Source organism: Podarcis erhardii, assembly GCF_964252035.2.
Source record: "Podarcis erhardii genome assembly, chromosome: 1".
Taxonomy (NCBI): Eukaryota; Metazoa; Chordata; class Lepidosauria; order Squamata; family Lacertidae; genus Podarcis; species Podarcis erhardii.
The window spans coordinates 107,991,699-108,008,422 of record NC_138497.1 but is presented as its reverse complement, the minus strand read 5'-3'; the positions used below and the strand labels follow the sequence as shown (position 1 = coordinate 108,008,422).

Sequence of the window (16,724 nt, the reverse complement as noted above, 5' to 3'; positions counted from 1 at the left end):
ATTTTGTACACAATAGGTAAAGTCTTAAGGGTACCATCAGTGCTTTAAAAAAAGAAAAGAAAAAAGGCATTGGTACTCACCCTCAAGATGTTACAGTAAGTGCCATGCTTTTAACATTGGGGGGGGGGTTGGTATTATGTACCCTTGAGTACCCCCAGAAAAAAGCACTGGTATCATAGGGTGGTTTTGTTTTTGTTTTGCATGCATTACTGAATGCAATGTGTACCCCCCATGTACCAATGCTTTCAGTCCCCAATGCTTTTGGTTTCTTTGTGCTGAAACATGTTTCCACAAGCAGGTTAAACAATGTACAAGCCTTGCATGCAGAAGCTCCAGATCCAGTCTCTAGGATCAGACCAAAGCAGAATAGCCTGCTGGAAGTTCTGGAGAGCTGCTGCCAGAGTAGACCACACTGTGCTAGATGGATTTTATAATTAAAATAAAAGCTTATTCCATACAATTTTGGCGAGAGTTTCTTTATATTCTTGCACTGTATAACACATCCTATTTAATAAAAATTAGACTGATCAAATTTCCTTTTTTTTTAATTTGAGGGGTGGGGAGGGATATGGTTTGTGGGTGGACAGGGAAAGCAATAACTTCTATCTGCCTGAAGTGGCCTTTGATTCTGTGCCTAGCCAACAATAGGAATGTTATCAGCTTTATGTGGACAGATTTTGGCTCTCATAATTGCTCCCTTTATCAGGTAATGGCAAGGTGAGTTTTGCTAATGCCCTCTGACTTCATGCTTCTAAACAGAACAATAAGCAAATTTATTTGTGATGTGTTTTGGGGAGAATGCAAGTACAAGGAAGCTTCCTGTGTTTGTTCCTATGTAGATGTGAGGTGCAAGTTTGTGCGAAGCAGCCCTCACTGCAAACAAACAGCAAGCTAATAAAATCAGCACATAACATAGCTCCACCTTATAGACACACCTGCTCATTCTCACTGCGAGTTGCAGCCTCTGATCTTCCCACTTGACTCCAATATCTCACAATTATTTCTATTTGCAATTGTCCCTATATACAGTATGTTAACTTTGGTCCTTTGTCAACTCTTCAGACCCAGCCTCTACGTGTTGTACAATATTACAATGCACAAAATGCCCACTCTTCCATTTTTAACACCCAGGTCAAAAGACCTAGGCCAATTCTCAAGACTGCATGAAAGCTCACATAATAACTGCAGTGTAATGCAAAGTTTGAGACCTTTGCCAATGCTCTCTATTCAGTTTGTGATGTTTTCCTGAAGAACAAGTGATTACTTGCTGATGTTGTAAAACCTTTAAATGCTGGCCATAATGAAAAAGTAGTTTGCTAATCAAGGCCTACCTTTTTTATAAGAATGCTGTTCTTTTTTTTAGATCGGCATTCTCCATTATATTAGTAATAGTGCAACCTTCTTTTATTTCAGTGAAACAGCAGCCTCTTTTCTTTCTTCTATTTCTTTTTAAAACATGTCCCAAACAACCTAGTACAGAAAACCTACTGAGCTTGGCAGGCTTGGAAAACTTCCAGGGACTTTAATGAAACTGAATAGGTTTTGCTCAGATAAAAATACAGAAGATACTTTAACATTATTTGGAAGTATTCATGACTTGGCAGGTGTTTACATTTAGATGGCTGCTACAGACTCTTGCTAACAAACCAGAGATGTATTAAAACTGAGAAAGCGAGATTACGTTACATGGAAAAATCCTTCAGCTTTTATACCACTGGCTCTAAAAAGTGTCCTCTAGATCTTTGAACTGTAGGTGCTCCCCATCAAAACAAAAATGTACAATTACTGAGCATATATAGATGAGCCATGCAAATAAAGTCAGTGGAAGGTAAATGCAATGGGCAAGATCTAAGGTCATCTCAATGTTCACACAATGGGATTTGCCCTTTGTTTTTTTTTTATATAAATATTTATTAAAAAAAATTTGGATACAAATGCACAAATAATAAACAACCTTACTTATATCATAACGTGGTTTCATCACTTCTTTGGACTCCCTCACGTCTCCCGCTCCCATTTACATCGTTAAAAGGTTTTTCCAAGCAAATTATCAACTTGTTTACGATCTTATATCCACTCATTTAAATATAATCTAGCAATTCTCCAAAAGGTTTATGTTTTCTTTAATCTCACTTATCATCAAATTCAAATCTAATTTAGTGGTGGCCAATTTTTTATAATCTAGCATCCTTCTTAACATTCAACCAAATTACAATGTTTTTGTAAATACGTCTTAAATTTCTTCCAGTCTTCCTCAATCCTCTCTTCTCCCAGGTCTCGGATTCTGGGGGTTTGCCCTTTGTTCCACCCCGCTGCAGCACACCCCAGAGCAGATTTTGGGGGTGTGCATGGGGCTCCCGGAGGGAAAGAGCAGAAGGGGAAGTATGACTGGTACAAGTGGGAAACTACCACTGGGTATCACCCAACATATTTAGAGAAGCAAGAATAGCTTCTGCCCAGACCAAAGGAGGATCTGGGAAGGATATCTAGAGCACAAAATAAAGTCTAGCTAGATACGGTGTGTTGCTTCAGCAGAATGTGATACCTGCTTGAATTTCTCCCCACCCCAACACACATTTTTTTTTTTTAAAAAAAAAGCCTCTCAAGTAGCTACACACTGCTACACACGCACACACACACCAAGCAGAAAATGGGTGTATCCAAGGTCTAAAAAATAAGGCAGAAGCAGGAAAAGGGGAGGGAGAAACAACAGCTCTTCAGGACCCCAGAGATTCCTATTGCCAGTATCCAAACTTATCAATCACAGCTCCAACTTCATTCATTGGTTTAAAAACAATGATAGGCAGGAGCAGCCAGGCTTTTTCATTTCACATAAATGGTTTAGAAGGGTACAAATTTTGCTTCATGACTTTTCTCCTAGGAGGACCAGAGATGCAAGAAAGAAAGAAAGAAAGAAAGAAAGAAAGAAAGAAAGAAAGAAAGAAAGAAAGAAAGCTTTGAGTCTGGGAGCCCTGCATGGGGTACCAATGAAAGCCTTCACAGGCACCATGGCACCCATAGTCTATACTGGGTGGCAGATGGAATTGTATTTTTTTGTTTTGTTTTAATGTTTATTGGACCTGACATCTTTCCGCAGGGCCTGCAAGACAGAGTTGTTCCACCAGGCCTTTGGTTAGGGCACAGCCTGACTCCCTCCTCTGGCAACCTGCACAGAATTTTGCTTAACGGTTGCCATGAATTTGATTTTAATTAATTTCATAATTGAAATGTTTTTAGAATGTTGGATTATTTGATTGTTTGATTATTGTTAGCCGCCCTGAGCCCGGCTTCGGCTGGGGAGGGCGGGATATAAATAAAATAATTTATTATTATTATTATTATTATTATTATTATTATTATTATTATTATTAGGGTTCTTGTAGCTTTGATCATTGTGACCTGTCCTATGATTGTTTAATGATGAATGGGGTATATATTTTACAAATAAGTATTAGCAGGGGAAAGAGGAGGAAATAAGGAACCTATGTTTCTTGGAAACAACCATGTTTCTCCAACGCTGTGTAGTTCTGACCTTCCATAGCAACAGAGGATTATGCAATCAAATCTTTTCAGTGCAATTCAGGGCAGGCAAATACATTATTTTAATTCAGCGTGGCTATGGCTTACAGCAGAGAGTTGTGTAAGAGAGAACGTTTGTCTATGACAGTTTGTCTATTAAGTCTACGTCATGAGATTACAGAGAAAGGTCTTCTTGCAGCTGTGAAAGCCCCTTCCTCTAGAAGCCTCCAAATGTTGGCTAATTCACACGCCCCTGCACCATATTTCCACCACATAATTCCACTGTGAATGCACGAAATTGCTTCCCTTTTACTATCCTAACATCCTAATTTCCAGAGGAGCGTCTCCCCACTCCAAAAGCTGTCAAGCTCAAGCAACTCCTTTTCATCAGTGTAATTGTTCCCACTGGGGAGTTCAACTTACACTTGGAAGCTTAACTTGCTGACCTGACATTAATCCTGCATTAATTAAAAAGAAAGGAGGGGGGATAAAACATGCCAAACAGGAATAAATGGAAACTCGCCATTACATTTCATTTGCATAATTAAAGCTCCATAATCTAGAAAGTGCATAAATTATGAGACCAATTGGAAAAAAAGAGAAGACAGACACACACAAAGTAAGCAAATGCTGAAACATGACAGAACAGCTTGAGGGCAACAGGCCAAGCAGTTTTTGCACCAAAAAGGAGAAATCTCTGAAGAGGTTCCCTGTTGAAACAGCATGCCGAACCTATAAGGCTGTTTCCCCTCCCCCCACCAATCAAGCTATATGGGGGTTACAAGCAACTCATTGATTTTGGCAGCATCACTTTTGCTGATGATGCTAGCCTGGTGTGATCAAAATGGTAATTGGCAGTCTCCACGTGGCTGATAGGCGTTAAGAGATGTTGGTTCCGTGTTCTTGACACTTGCAAAACCCTCGTCTTAAAAGTACCCCATGAATAAGTGTAAACATTAGATTTGTGAGGAAAAGCGTAAGGATATTTAATGCTACTGTATTATAAATGAATAAAATGCCCTAGCACCCTTCAGCTCATTTCTTACTGGCAACCTGACATCATCCGGACGTTTTCAACTGCAACCCCCATCAGCCCTGGCCAGAATTCAATTTCCCCAAAAACATTCTCCCAGAATTAGTAATCTACCATGTTTTTCTCAAACCTTGAAGTGTCTCAGAGATTCTCATATTCTGAACTCAGGAAGGACCATAGCTCAATGCAGTGTTTCTCAAACTTTGGTCCCCAGCTGTTGTTGGACTACAACTCCCATCAGGCCTGACCTGCTAGCTATGGATGATGGGAGTTGTGGTCCAGCAACAGCTGGGGACCAAAGTTTGAGAAACACTAGCTCAGAGTATCAGATGCAGAGGGAGAGCGCTGCTTTGTACTTCAGGTCTCAGATTCAACCTCTGGCATCTTCAGGTAGGACTGCGGGGAGAGCCCTGTGTGAGAACCCGAGGGACCTTGCCAGGCAGTGCATAAAATACTGACCTAGATGGACCAATGGTATGATTCAGTATAAGGCAGTTTCCTATGTTCCATAATGCCCCAGCCTGCAAGCACATACAATACCTCTGGCTGCTCTCTGGTAAATGGCATTAACACTGAGAATCATGTTATTGTTGGCCAGGTCAAAAAATGAAACAGCTGTCTAGCAATATAGGAGGTGCATCTTTTGGAGATGAAGTAAGACACGTGGCAGAGCCAGAGGTTTTATCTTGGACCTTCATACGGAAGGCAGCAATTCAAGAAGCTAGCATCCAGGGGAAAAAACAGCACTGATGTATATGTGGAGTTATCCTCTGAAATAATCAACCTTTGGAGCAAAGCATTCCGCAGAAAGGTGCCTTTGTCATGCCAAAAACGGATACAAAAGGCTTGGCCTGAAGACACAGGGTGAGGCAACCTGCTGATGCTATTGGAGGTCTAGGTGTGGTCAGTATTTGGGTGGGAAATTGCCAGTGCCACCTATGTATGCCCACTTTGAGTTCCCATGAAATTAAGGTGTAATATAAACTGAATTTGCTGTTTTCTACTTGTCTCAAAGATTGGTGTGCTCTACAACAATAATGTCTCATAGATTATGGGGAAGAATACAAGTATTGTTAATAAATAAATAAGAATAGGTGGAGAGCTGATAATTACCCCTTGCAAGCCTGAAAATAAGATATGTTTTATCTCTTGGTGCACCCCCTCTGTGCTTTTAAAGGCTTTAATGGGTTCCACCTATGGAATAACACTAACAAACAGATGCAGGCAAAGCAATATAAATACACCCAAGTTAATGAGTATTGTGGTCTAAATATTTAGCAATTATCAACGGCCCAGGAGGAAAATGAATGCAATTAATTAATGCTCAGTTATGAAAGCACAATAAATCAAGAGGGATGTGAGCCAGCTGGACAGATTACTTACAAAAATATTCTGTAAAAGGAATTTATATCTACTTTATTCTGCGTCTTTTCATTTTTTTTCAAAGGGATATAAACCGTGAAAGGTACTGGCTTCATGAGTACTGTGGAAATGAAAAGAAGACAAGAAAGTGCATAATTTTATGTTTTGGTATGCCAGCTTGACAAATAAGAAATAGATGAACTTCACAAAATTAAGAAAATGGTAGAAATGCTTGGAAATATATATATATATATATATGTATAGATATATATTTAACCTGATTCTACAACTCACAATGAGCATACACATCTGTTGTATTTGTTCCTTAACAGTAAACACAGAAAAGAAAGAAGAATGAGCAGGGATCTACTTTCCATGGATGAGACGTCCACATTTATTTCCCCTCCCCCCATAGGCATAAAAAATGGCAGTGAAGTACTCTGTGAATGAGGCAGGGGATAAGAAAAGTGCAGATATACTGGACCAGAGGTTTGTGCTTCAAAATTACACCGTTCATTTTAAAAACAAAATGATATTTATTTATAACATTTCCTTGTATGATCTCTCTTCCTTTCCCCCCCCTCCTCTCTCTCTTTAAAAGATGTCAGGTTTTGAAATCAGTTTTAAAATGACGCACGGCATTACAAATGATGGCACTTCCAACCAATGTGGCGTTTCCATATTTACACCAACTGAAAAGAAATTTACAAGACATGATAGCATATAATCTTGACATTTAGTAACAGCAGTAAAACAAGAAGGGCATCCATATTTTTTTTTCTGTACAAACTATGAGAACAAGACTTTTATTCACATTTTCTTTTTTTAAAAAAAATCATATCTGTAATTTGTTCTGACCTACACATTTCCCAAAGCCGTTTCCCCTCAATTCTCAAACCTTTCGTCACATTGCCCACACCTTCACCAGACTATAGGAACTACAAGTAATTAGATCTAACATCTAAACAGAGCAAAAGTTCTCCCTTTCCAATTTCCTCTTCCAAATTTTCTCCCATCTTCAAAGATAATCCCCTTTAGGGGAAAAAAAAAACAACCTCTTCCTTGTTTCCTTCTTTGCAATTCACTTCCACATTTTCCCCTCAAAACAGCAAACCCATAACTCAATCGCTTTTCAAAAAAAGTTAGAAAGATATGTTTCTGTTCGTGATTTTCTAATGCTACACCCAAGAGTCGGGTGACCCAGGGTATTGTTCTGCTCTATAGGAAGGTCGTCGGGTGGAATAAAAGTCTACATAGTTTGTGGCTGATTTCAGTCCATACTGTGTTGTGTAATCTGTAGCAGATGGGAAGTGAACTCGGTCATCAAAATATGGGTCCTCATAGCTATGTGGAGACTGCAAATATAACCTGTAAGCATCATAGTTCTTTCTGTTGGAATCATCTTGACTGTAGTACAACTGCTGATGCTGTTGAAAAAGCAAAAAGAAGGGAAGGAAAAATACCTCAGTTGATCTATGTATAGTTGTAGTAGCAATTTATCCATTCACATGAACGTGAGGTGTGTGGCAACATTTTTGCACATAGAAAGAAAGCCTTTTGTAAAACCATTCTCAAACTATATGTTCATTAGTTTCTTTCAGACCCATTTTTCCATGGGGGGGGGGGAATGGGGATGTGTGTGGGGGGGAGGGAAATAAATGTAGTAATCTGGAAAATGACATGGCTATCTAGGTTCCTGGCCTCCAGGAAAGAAATATACCACACTGCAACATTTTGTTGCAGGCTCCATTGTATAATCACCAATTGTTCTACAACTAGTATGGCCTATGTTGCATGTATAAGAGGATGAATTTCCATTTCTTGGTACAATTTGATCTTTCTGCAATTCTGATTATGCCCAAGGTATCTTTTGGAATATGACTTGCTCTTTTCCTATTCTGTCCTCTGAGTCTTCCCAATTCTTACAAATATTATGTCAACATCTGAACAAACTTTTAGGAGTGAAGACAGGTGTAAAGTAAAGGACTCCCAATCAAGCTGATCCGTTGTTTCCCCAGCTCTTACATCAGGGGCCCTTGCTGCTGTGGCACTTCATCAGCCTCCTCTTGATAGAAGATACTTATACTGTTGTTTATTTTTTTGGCCTTTTTCATTCTTCCCTAATTGCAATTCTTGTTGTGCTGTTGACTTTCTAATTTTACACCCCTAAACACTTGCACTTCTTTAAGAATGCATAATTAGTTATTCCTGGGTGAGAAAACGATTCATTTGCATTTATCACAGCACACAATTTGCAAATGTTGCTTATAGATTTACAGTCTGAAGATGTTTTGCATGCCACTATGGTGTAACCCTGTGTCCTTTGTTCAGTTCCTGTCTAACACTTGTTATAGATCCTTGACACAAATGTTCACTTAACATTTTTCATTTTGCTGGATAGTTCTTTAAACAAACAAAAACTTCAGGAATATAACTTTGACTTCTCCATGTTTTCTTGCATTAGTTGCCCAATATTTTGTGTTTATCTCTTAAAAATCCTAGTACAGTGGTACCTCAGGTTATAGACGCTTCAGGTTACAGACTCTGCTAACCCAGAAATAGTACCTCAAGTTAAGAACTTTGCTTCAGGATGAGAACAGAAATCGTGTGGCGGCGGCGGGAGGCCCCATTAGTTAAAGTGGTACCTTAGGTTAAGAACAGTTTCAGGTTAAGAACGGACTTGCAAAACAAATTAAGTTCTTAACCCGAGGTACCACTGTACTGAAATCAATAAAGCCAAAAACTGGTGAGCAGTCTGGAATCTCAGGAAAGAATCCAACTGGGGTCTCTGCACTTTTTGAAATGCTTTTGATCCAGTAGAGGTGCCTGCTAACAGAAGAGGAGGGGAGATATATCTAATCTATCTCTCTATGTATCTACAGTGGTACCTCAGGTTACATATGCTTCAGGTTACATACGCTTCAGGTTACAGACTCTGCTAAGCCAGAAATAGTGCTTCAGGTTAAGTACTTTGCTTCAGGATGAGAACAGAAATTGTGCTTTGGCGGCGCGGCAGCAGCAGGAGGCCCCATTAGCTAAAGTGGTGCTTCAGGTTAAGTACAGTTTCAGGTTAAGTATGGACCTCCGGAACGAATTAAGTACTGAGGTACCACTGTATCTCTATATTTGCCAAGTTCTCCTTCCCTATTGCCACTTTTCACTTTGTTCTAGTGAATCCCCAACTCTCTAGAGCTGATTTTCGGGGACTGCTAGGGGATGCAGGGGAGAGGGAGAACTGGCAAAAATTGCCTCCCTTCCTCTTCTGTTAGCAGTTGCCTCTGTAGGATGAAAAGCTCTTCTGCAAGTGCAAGAGGACCAGATTGGAATCTACCGTAAATCTGCTGAGTTTGGGTATTTCAAAGAATTTTGTGCAAACAAACCAGCAAAGCCCACGTGGCCACTAGACACTGAAGACAAGTGGGAGACAGCAGGGCTGCACAACTGGTGACCCACCAAGATGAACAGAGCTCACTAGCCACATTTGACAGGTATCTGACATTCCTCCTGGTTGTTCATGTAGCAAAATAGGAAGTTTATTGAATCTGGTGGTGGGCTGCCGGGTTCAGCAGCTTAATAGGTTACAAGTTGTACAGGCCTGTGGTGGAGAAAGGGTGATCCAAAAGGGTATATTAAAAGGGAAATGCAGAAGGCTGTGTAATACACTGCAGAAAAAATAATATTCTAAAAGAAGATTTGTATGGAATGGGATAAGATGGAGCCGTGCTTTACTACTGCACTGCAGTTGCAGTGTTGAGAACCATAATCCAGGCACCGTAGCATTCTGAGATCATTGCCTGAAGTTAGAAAGTTACTTTAGGCAGCAGGAATCCATCAATTAAAATGGTTTAGAAGCCATTAGGTTAAAGGAAAATGCACTCTCTCCTAGTGATCAATATGGTCATTTTTTAAATTAAGATTTCAGCTTTTACCTGCAGACGCCTATTTTGGTCTCTTGCTGGTGAAGAATAGGAACTGATATAAATTGGCGAAGGCTTGCTGGACCCTGTGGGAAAACGGCAACAGAGTATTAAAAGCAATATTTGATTTGCTCAGGTGTCATGCTGGGCTGACTTTCACACTTCGGTGAAGGAGGAACAGAACTGTATGATACATATCAATAAAGGATCCCAGTATTTCCCACCTTGGGGGAAGGCTACAAGAGCAAGATCAGGTTCTGACCACAACAATCACCTCTAGAAACAGACACCTGGATATCCAGCCTTATGGAGCTGGGGGGGGGCACATTTGACTTCAGTGGTTTATTTGGATGCACATAATTTGTGCTTCTCTCTGCCGAAACCTGACTTGCAGGTTCCACCCCCTCCTCAGACATCTTGGCTGTATAATGATGCTATGTTTCATGACAGAAGGAAGATGAAAGGAAGGAGGCAGAGAGTCCCTTAGCGAGAACTGCTTGCTGCTGAATTTGGGTTATAACCTGTGATGCAGTGAAATGTTTTTGCCAGCATTCATAAGATAAGCGTGTGTTTCTTGAAAAGTAATACGCAATAAAATATTTTACAGACAGGTTTAAATATGTGCTTGAATAACACTCATTACTTTTTGATGTTATTCTATTGCTACTATGAATATGATCTGACCCTCTTTGCTTTCGCTGCATGACATGTTGTTTTTTTCTCATTCAGAACATGCTTTTTTTTTTTATAAACAAGAAGTTTAAAAATTATGTACCAAGCTTTCATTTTCCATCTCACTGGTCCCTTACCAGTATACATATCTTTATGTGCAATCCCATCACCTTGGCTATTGTAATACTGCATAGAAGTTTGGGTCCTATCATATTCGGAACGAGGGTCTCTAATTCCTAATAGCGCTGGTGATGAAGATGTGCTTCCAACTGGGGAAAAGAAGGTGAAAGAGAAGAAAGGAGAGGGAAAGAGACGGGGAGAGAGAAAATCAGTGCCAGACAAAAGGGTCAGGAAAAAGTAGAGGGTTCTTCGGAAATGCTTTGTAATAATAGGCTTTCAGACATGTAGAAAAAGCGGCAATAAATGTAATTCCTTAAAACATTCATATAGAATCTCTAGAAGAAAGAGCTGCAACACCTTAAAGTTGAGAGTCAATGTTCATTAGAGTGTTTGGCCAAGATTGTGGAGTGTCAGGCAATGTGTATAAATCTATGTTTTTAGGATACAGTAGCTATATGGGCCTACTATTCTCTTCCTACCCCCCACCCCTGATATGCAGGTAGCTCCCCATTTGCACTGAGGTTCCGGGCCCAAATGCACATACACGAAATTGTGTAAATTGGGAGTAAATTGGGAGTACCCTGGAGAGTGCTCCTGGTTCGGGAGGAGACCAACCCCAGAGCCAGAAGAGGATCTTTCCCCAAGAGAGCCAGAGGGGCAAAGGGGTTTGCTCAGCTAACACGCAGGGAACCTTTTTCCTCCTCACCATGAACTACAGTAGCCACAGCTTTCCATGGAAGACCCTATCTTCTTAAATTAATACTGTTTAGGCCTGGTTGTAAATATCATCTCTTTGTACATCACAGAGGCAGGTGCCTAAGTGCTGTGGAGGGTAGAATATCTGGTTAAAAATGTATAGACTGTTTGTTGAACTCTGTCATACCAAAAACCAATCTGATGGCTTCAACTATATAGAATATAGAAGAATATGCTTGAAGTAAAAAACTGAGAATGAGCCTCCAAAGGTTTTAAAAAGGAGTGAACAAGAGCTGATCGGGGAAATACCTGGCCACATACGAAGGGAAAGGTTTATTAACTGACCGGACTGAATGATAGGCGACATTTGTTGATTTGTTGTAGACAAGGAGGGATGTGACTTGAATCTGTCACGCTCAAGTGTTGACACTGGGGTAATAAAATGATTTTGATTCCAACCATCCTGTGGAACAAGAAAAAGGAGGTCATATGAAAAATGAATGACATTTCATTAGAAGAACTAGTTTAGATTTCATTGTGGAATTGCATCTCGATGAATACTAATTTTTGTATGAACAGCTTTTATGTGTTACCTTCTTGTAAATACTGCGGAGATCACGATATTGCCATAATGTGTTCAGCACCTGGGCTGCTGCCTTGACAACCTTCAGTGAAGACCTGAGAAGAAAAAAAGTTTACGTTTAGTGTACAATATTACTAGACATGCACATACTACACAAATAGAATTGCTTCTTCTCATGAGAATTATTTTGTAAGGTTCCACAGCTTTGAGTATTATTTACCATGCTATTTAACATTTACATTAAACTACTGGGTGAAGTAATCTGGGTATTTGGAGCCTGGTGTCACTGATATATTGATGACACCCAGTTTTGTTTTGTTTTTTTCTTGGATCCAGGTGTGATGGTGAGCTCTCTGAATGAGTGCTCAAAATCTATGATGGACTGGATTAGGACGAATTAGCAAATTCAATGCAGACAAAGAGATATGTGATGATGGTGGCTCATTTAGTTGCCCAGATGGATGAAAATATGCGTTTGGAGGGGGCTGGCTTTGCATTCCCCAGTAAGGATTAGGTTCACAGTCTGGGAGTACCCGTGAACACCTTAGTTTTATGACATTTCCTCTAAATTCACAAAGATTTTGGTCTAGGGATGGTTTGCAAAAATTTGCGCGCACACACAAATTATACATAATAAGGAAACTGGCAGGCACAGTGTGGATTTTAGAAAAATCACACGGAATAAATGCCAAGGTCTCTCCTCCCGTGCTGAACAGATTGCAACTCTATGAGGCTGGTCAGCTTATTAAGTAAGACAAGAATGCATAAATAATACTCTTTGTGTAGACCCCAAATTTTCTTAAGTTCTTCTTATCAAGAGATTTTTCACTTGAGACTTTCTATGTTCCACTTGCCTGTCACCTCTTCCTTTTGTTATGTTCACCAGTTTTTCTATTCCTCCTGTGTCAGCCAGGGCTTTGGCATTCTCCATGTTTTTGCTGGTGACCTCATGCAAAGCACAGCAGATTGCTGCCACAGTTTCATCAGAGAGAATGTTTGGCCCATTGCCTCCGGGAAGGCGATTTACCAGGTCTCGCATAGCGTATTTACCTGGGGAGGAAAAGAAGCCCATACAGGAACTTTGCACTGTTCTAAGGTATTTTTAGCATCACACAGAAAAACACACAGCATAGAAACACTACAAGGAGACTTATTATTATTATTTAATACAACTTCATAAAAAAAAAGAAATCCCTTTGCTATGCAGAGTGGCAACAAGGTACTGCAGTGTCATTTTTCAAATTAAAAATATATTGCCTTCTTTTGCTGGATTAGAACAAAAAGTGATTAAAATGATTGTGGCAGCATGCCAAAGTACACAGACATACACAAATCTATGTATTTATTTTAGATAAGCTTGTTTTAGCTGAGCCATTTTATAGTAAAAGAGAGAGAGAACACAACACAATCAAATTAATTGCTCTGGTTTCTAGCAATCTGTGGTTTATAAAAACACAACATTTCACCAAAGCACACAGATCCTTCCTTCCTTCCTTCCTTCCTTCCTTCCTTCCTTCCTTCCTTCCTTCCTTTCTTTCTTTCTAGCAGAACTTTGAACCAATGGAATGTGAGAAGTTAGAGGCTGTGTTTGAGTAAGATGCTAAGCCATAATTTAGGGCTACATGAATGAGCACAAGTGAAGAGTTGGGCTTAAATGCTTCTCTCCTTTTCCTCCCATGGGGGTGGAAGAAGAACCAGCAGAGTCATTTTCTTACTTTCAGAGAATTCTACCTTGCTGTTTTAAAAGCCAGACTCTGGTAGCTTTAATTACCAGCCGGCTTCAAACTGGTGGGTCATGAAGTTGTCTTGTTGAACTAAGCAGAGTCCTTTAGGTAAAGCTAAATCATGGTTTAGCATTGTATGAGAATGTGGCCAGTATCTAGTATGTACAGAAGCAGGAAATATGCATATGAAGTATAATTGTTATAGGAGAGAAAAATCAGTTCCCAAGATTGTGGGATTGGTGTTCAGTGAAATTTAACAAACTGCACAGTAAAACAAAGGAAAAGTATCCTAAAGCTAAGGTACACTAAATGCCCTGGTTTGGGCTGTGGTGATAATTCAGTGGCCATGTAACACAAAAACTGGAAGTGTATTTGTATATAAATGATAGCTAGCCGGTAAGTAATATGAGGAAGGCATTAATTCTCTGCTCTAGCTGAGCACCTGCAGGCAAATTCTGATTCATAACCAAAAAAGAAATGCTACTCCACTGCATACTTGTAGCAATGTACAATTTAAAAACATTTTGTGTAAATACAAGTGGAACGGTGCATAAGCAAGGAAATGGCCCATTCACTTCTGCAGTCAGGAGTATTCATTTCTCTCCTAGTTTGTGACATGGATTGCAACTCCCCTTTGCAAAACGTTGTGTAATAACTTTGGTTTTGGACCATTGGCTTCTGAGACATAGATCTCTGAATGCACTGATTTTGTTAGATTAAAATAATCTCAATAACTTCAACACCTCTCTAGACTCTTAGAAATAGATATGTAGCTGAGGCCAGATGATAAAACACAAGAAACACAAACGCATCTTCAGGGAACCATTTCCCTTTTCATTTGTCTGCTGAGGAACCTCTGTAGATTGCAGAGAATTCTGTAGCTGGTTTTTGAGTTTGCACAATTCACCTAGATGTGAATCAAGCCCTTTTTTCTTTCTTTCCTGGTTGAACAGAGGACTGAATCACACATGATATAGATGGTCTCCTGATTGAATTTTTAAAATACTTAAAAAAACACAGAGAATTTTGATTGGAGCAGGGGTGCCTTCACAACAGGGATAATACTGATCCAATCCAATTCAGATCACGTGTAGCTTGGCCCTGATAGCATACGCTAGGGCAGTATTTTCAATCATGTGGGTCCTGAAGTCTGTGCAAGTGGGTCTGGGTTTATACATAAACCCCAAATAATCATTGCTTTGAATCCTTAAGTGGTACGATGAATGCCTCTTACAACTTTTTGTTTTGATGGCATATTATACTGCAGTGTTGGCCCATGAAAGTGAACTTCAGAAAGGCTCAAGCCATATACTTTTAATGCTTGGGAACTGCTTTCTGATAGCAGATCTGGTAACGGTTTACCACAAGGTGCTCAAACAGGGAATTGTTCTGAGTGACTATTACAGCTCTTTCCCTGGTGTCTGTGCACAGAGTTTTAGAACCAATGGTCTAGGCTACACCCATCAATATTACTCTGACTTTTACAACAGAAAACCCAGATGGAGGAAAGAGGGCTGCCGAATTAATCATCTGCAGGAAATTGGCCATGTCATCTATATAAACACCTACCTATCCATATCAACATTTTGACAGAAACATACATTACGGCAGGAGGGGGGAAAAAGGTTCTAAAAATAAATTTGAAAACACTCTTGATCTCCAAGGGAAGAATATGTTTGGAGGCTGTCAGAACTCATCACCAGCATAATGAATCTTGAGAAGGTTATGACTTTACACCAAAGATGAAGAATTTCATTTTCAATCAAGCTTTGCAGATATAACTTCCTGTCCGAAACAGTTCCATTTTCCAGCGACTGCTTGCTATTGAGACAGAGGGTTGTTTCCAGGGCATTACCAGTAGTGTTACGCTGGTGCAATGGGACTGCTACTTCCAGCCCCTGCCCTCCACGCACCCCTGACTAGAGGTCTTTTGCTCACTGAGATCCCCTGTGATGGCTGAGCCGCAGGGCTGGCTATGGCTACAGGAAACTCCAAAACTAATTTTAAAAAATATACAGTGTTTCTCATATGGACATCCTGCATAGTTAGGTGTCCCTCATTACTTACCAATAAGCTCCTTGTTGCGGACATCTAATGCCATATTTCTCAAAGCTGTTGCCACAGAAGAAACAACTCTGTCATTGTCCATTCTCAGCAGTTCCACGAGAATCGGAAGCCCTTTCTCTTTTCTGACAGCAGCTCGAATATAGGCCGCAAACTACCGACAAAAATGCAAAATTACTTAAAAACATGTACATTTTTTTATTTTAAAAAGCCAATATAGCCAACCTTTTCTTTCACCATGTTTGAATTTTAATACAGATTAGTGGGTGCTGTCCAAACCACAAAATGGAGCTATGTACCCTACTCGTATTAACTTAAGTGTGGGTTTGGCATCAACCTCACATTTGAAGAGTTTTCATTATGGGCTACAGAAAGAGATGAATTTGACTAAGTATGTTAAATGGTATTATAACTGCTTTAATAGCTATTAAATACGCAGTAACATTTTATGGTGGGGAACGACAAAATGTTTGGTTCCTTTAAAAGGAAATCACCTGCTGGAACTTCTAAGGTAGTATGTCACTTTAAGAAATTTGAGGGTTTTTATTATTATCCCTTTGGTGAATAAAGAAAAGTGATTTAAGATATGCAGGGTGGTGCTTTTACAGTATACCAGCTGTGCATATAGTAAGCAGGAGTGTATAGCAATAAAACCTATTTGTGAACAGCAATTAATCTCCTATTTGCTGATAACCTATCTGTGCTTTAGCTAATTTAATTAAGCTGTGACCTTTCTTTGCACGGCTTGCAGAAAATGCTGGATTCGGAATATTTGGAGATTTTGTACTGAACAATATCTTTTTTTAAAAAGTGAGGCTAAGAATTTTGCTCCTGACCCCACCCCAGTCATGCACTGGTAAGAAACCCTCAGTGCTTTTAACGGTAGCATGTTGGTAATGTTCTTCCCTCAAAGTATTCCACTTTGTGCTACTGTGGCTGTAAGGTGAATAGATGTACGAACTGGGGGAGCAGAGCTGAAGTTAAATATTAAAAATGCCATTACTTCATACAAGAGCAAGGGAGGAATTCAATGA

The 16,724-nt window shown here is 39.8% G+C and overlaps 1 protein-coding gene across 1 annotated transcript in view; it reads right to left on the bottom strand.

Annotated features, from left to right (window-relative positions):
* Positions 1–6,430: 6,430 nt before the first annotated feature.
* Positions 6,431–16,724, bottom strand: part of PKP4 (plakophilin 4) — a 92,486-nt gene continuing 82,192 nt past the window's right edge. Inside the window, exons 16-22 of the mRNA XM_081874269.1 lie at positions 15,694–15,844; positions 12,757–12,952; positions 11,913–11,997; positions 11,665–11,782; positions 10,641–10,772; positions 9,844–9,917; positions 6,431–7,341 (exon numbers count right to left, since the gene is read on the bottom strand). Of these exons, the coding sequence (XP_081730395.1) occupies positions 7,093–7,341; positions 9,844–9,917; positions 10,641–10,772; positions 11,665–11,782; positions 11,913–11,997; positions 12,757–12,952; positions 15,694–15,844 (1,005 nt within the window). The 3' untranslated portion in view covers positions 6,431–7,092. The remainder of the gene's footprint in view (positions 7,342–9,843; positions 9,918–10,640; positions 10,773–11,664; positions 11,783–11,912; positions 11,998–12,756; positions 12,953–15,693; positions 15,845–16,724) is intronic.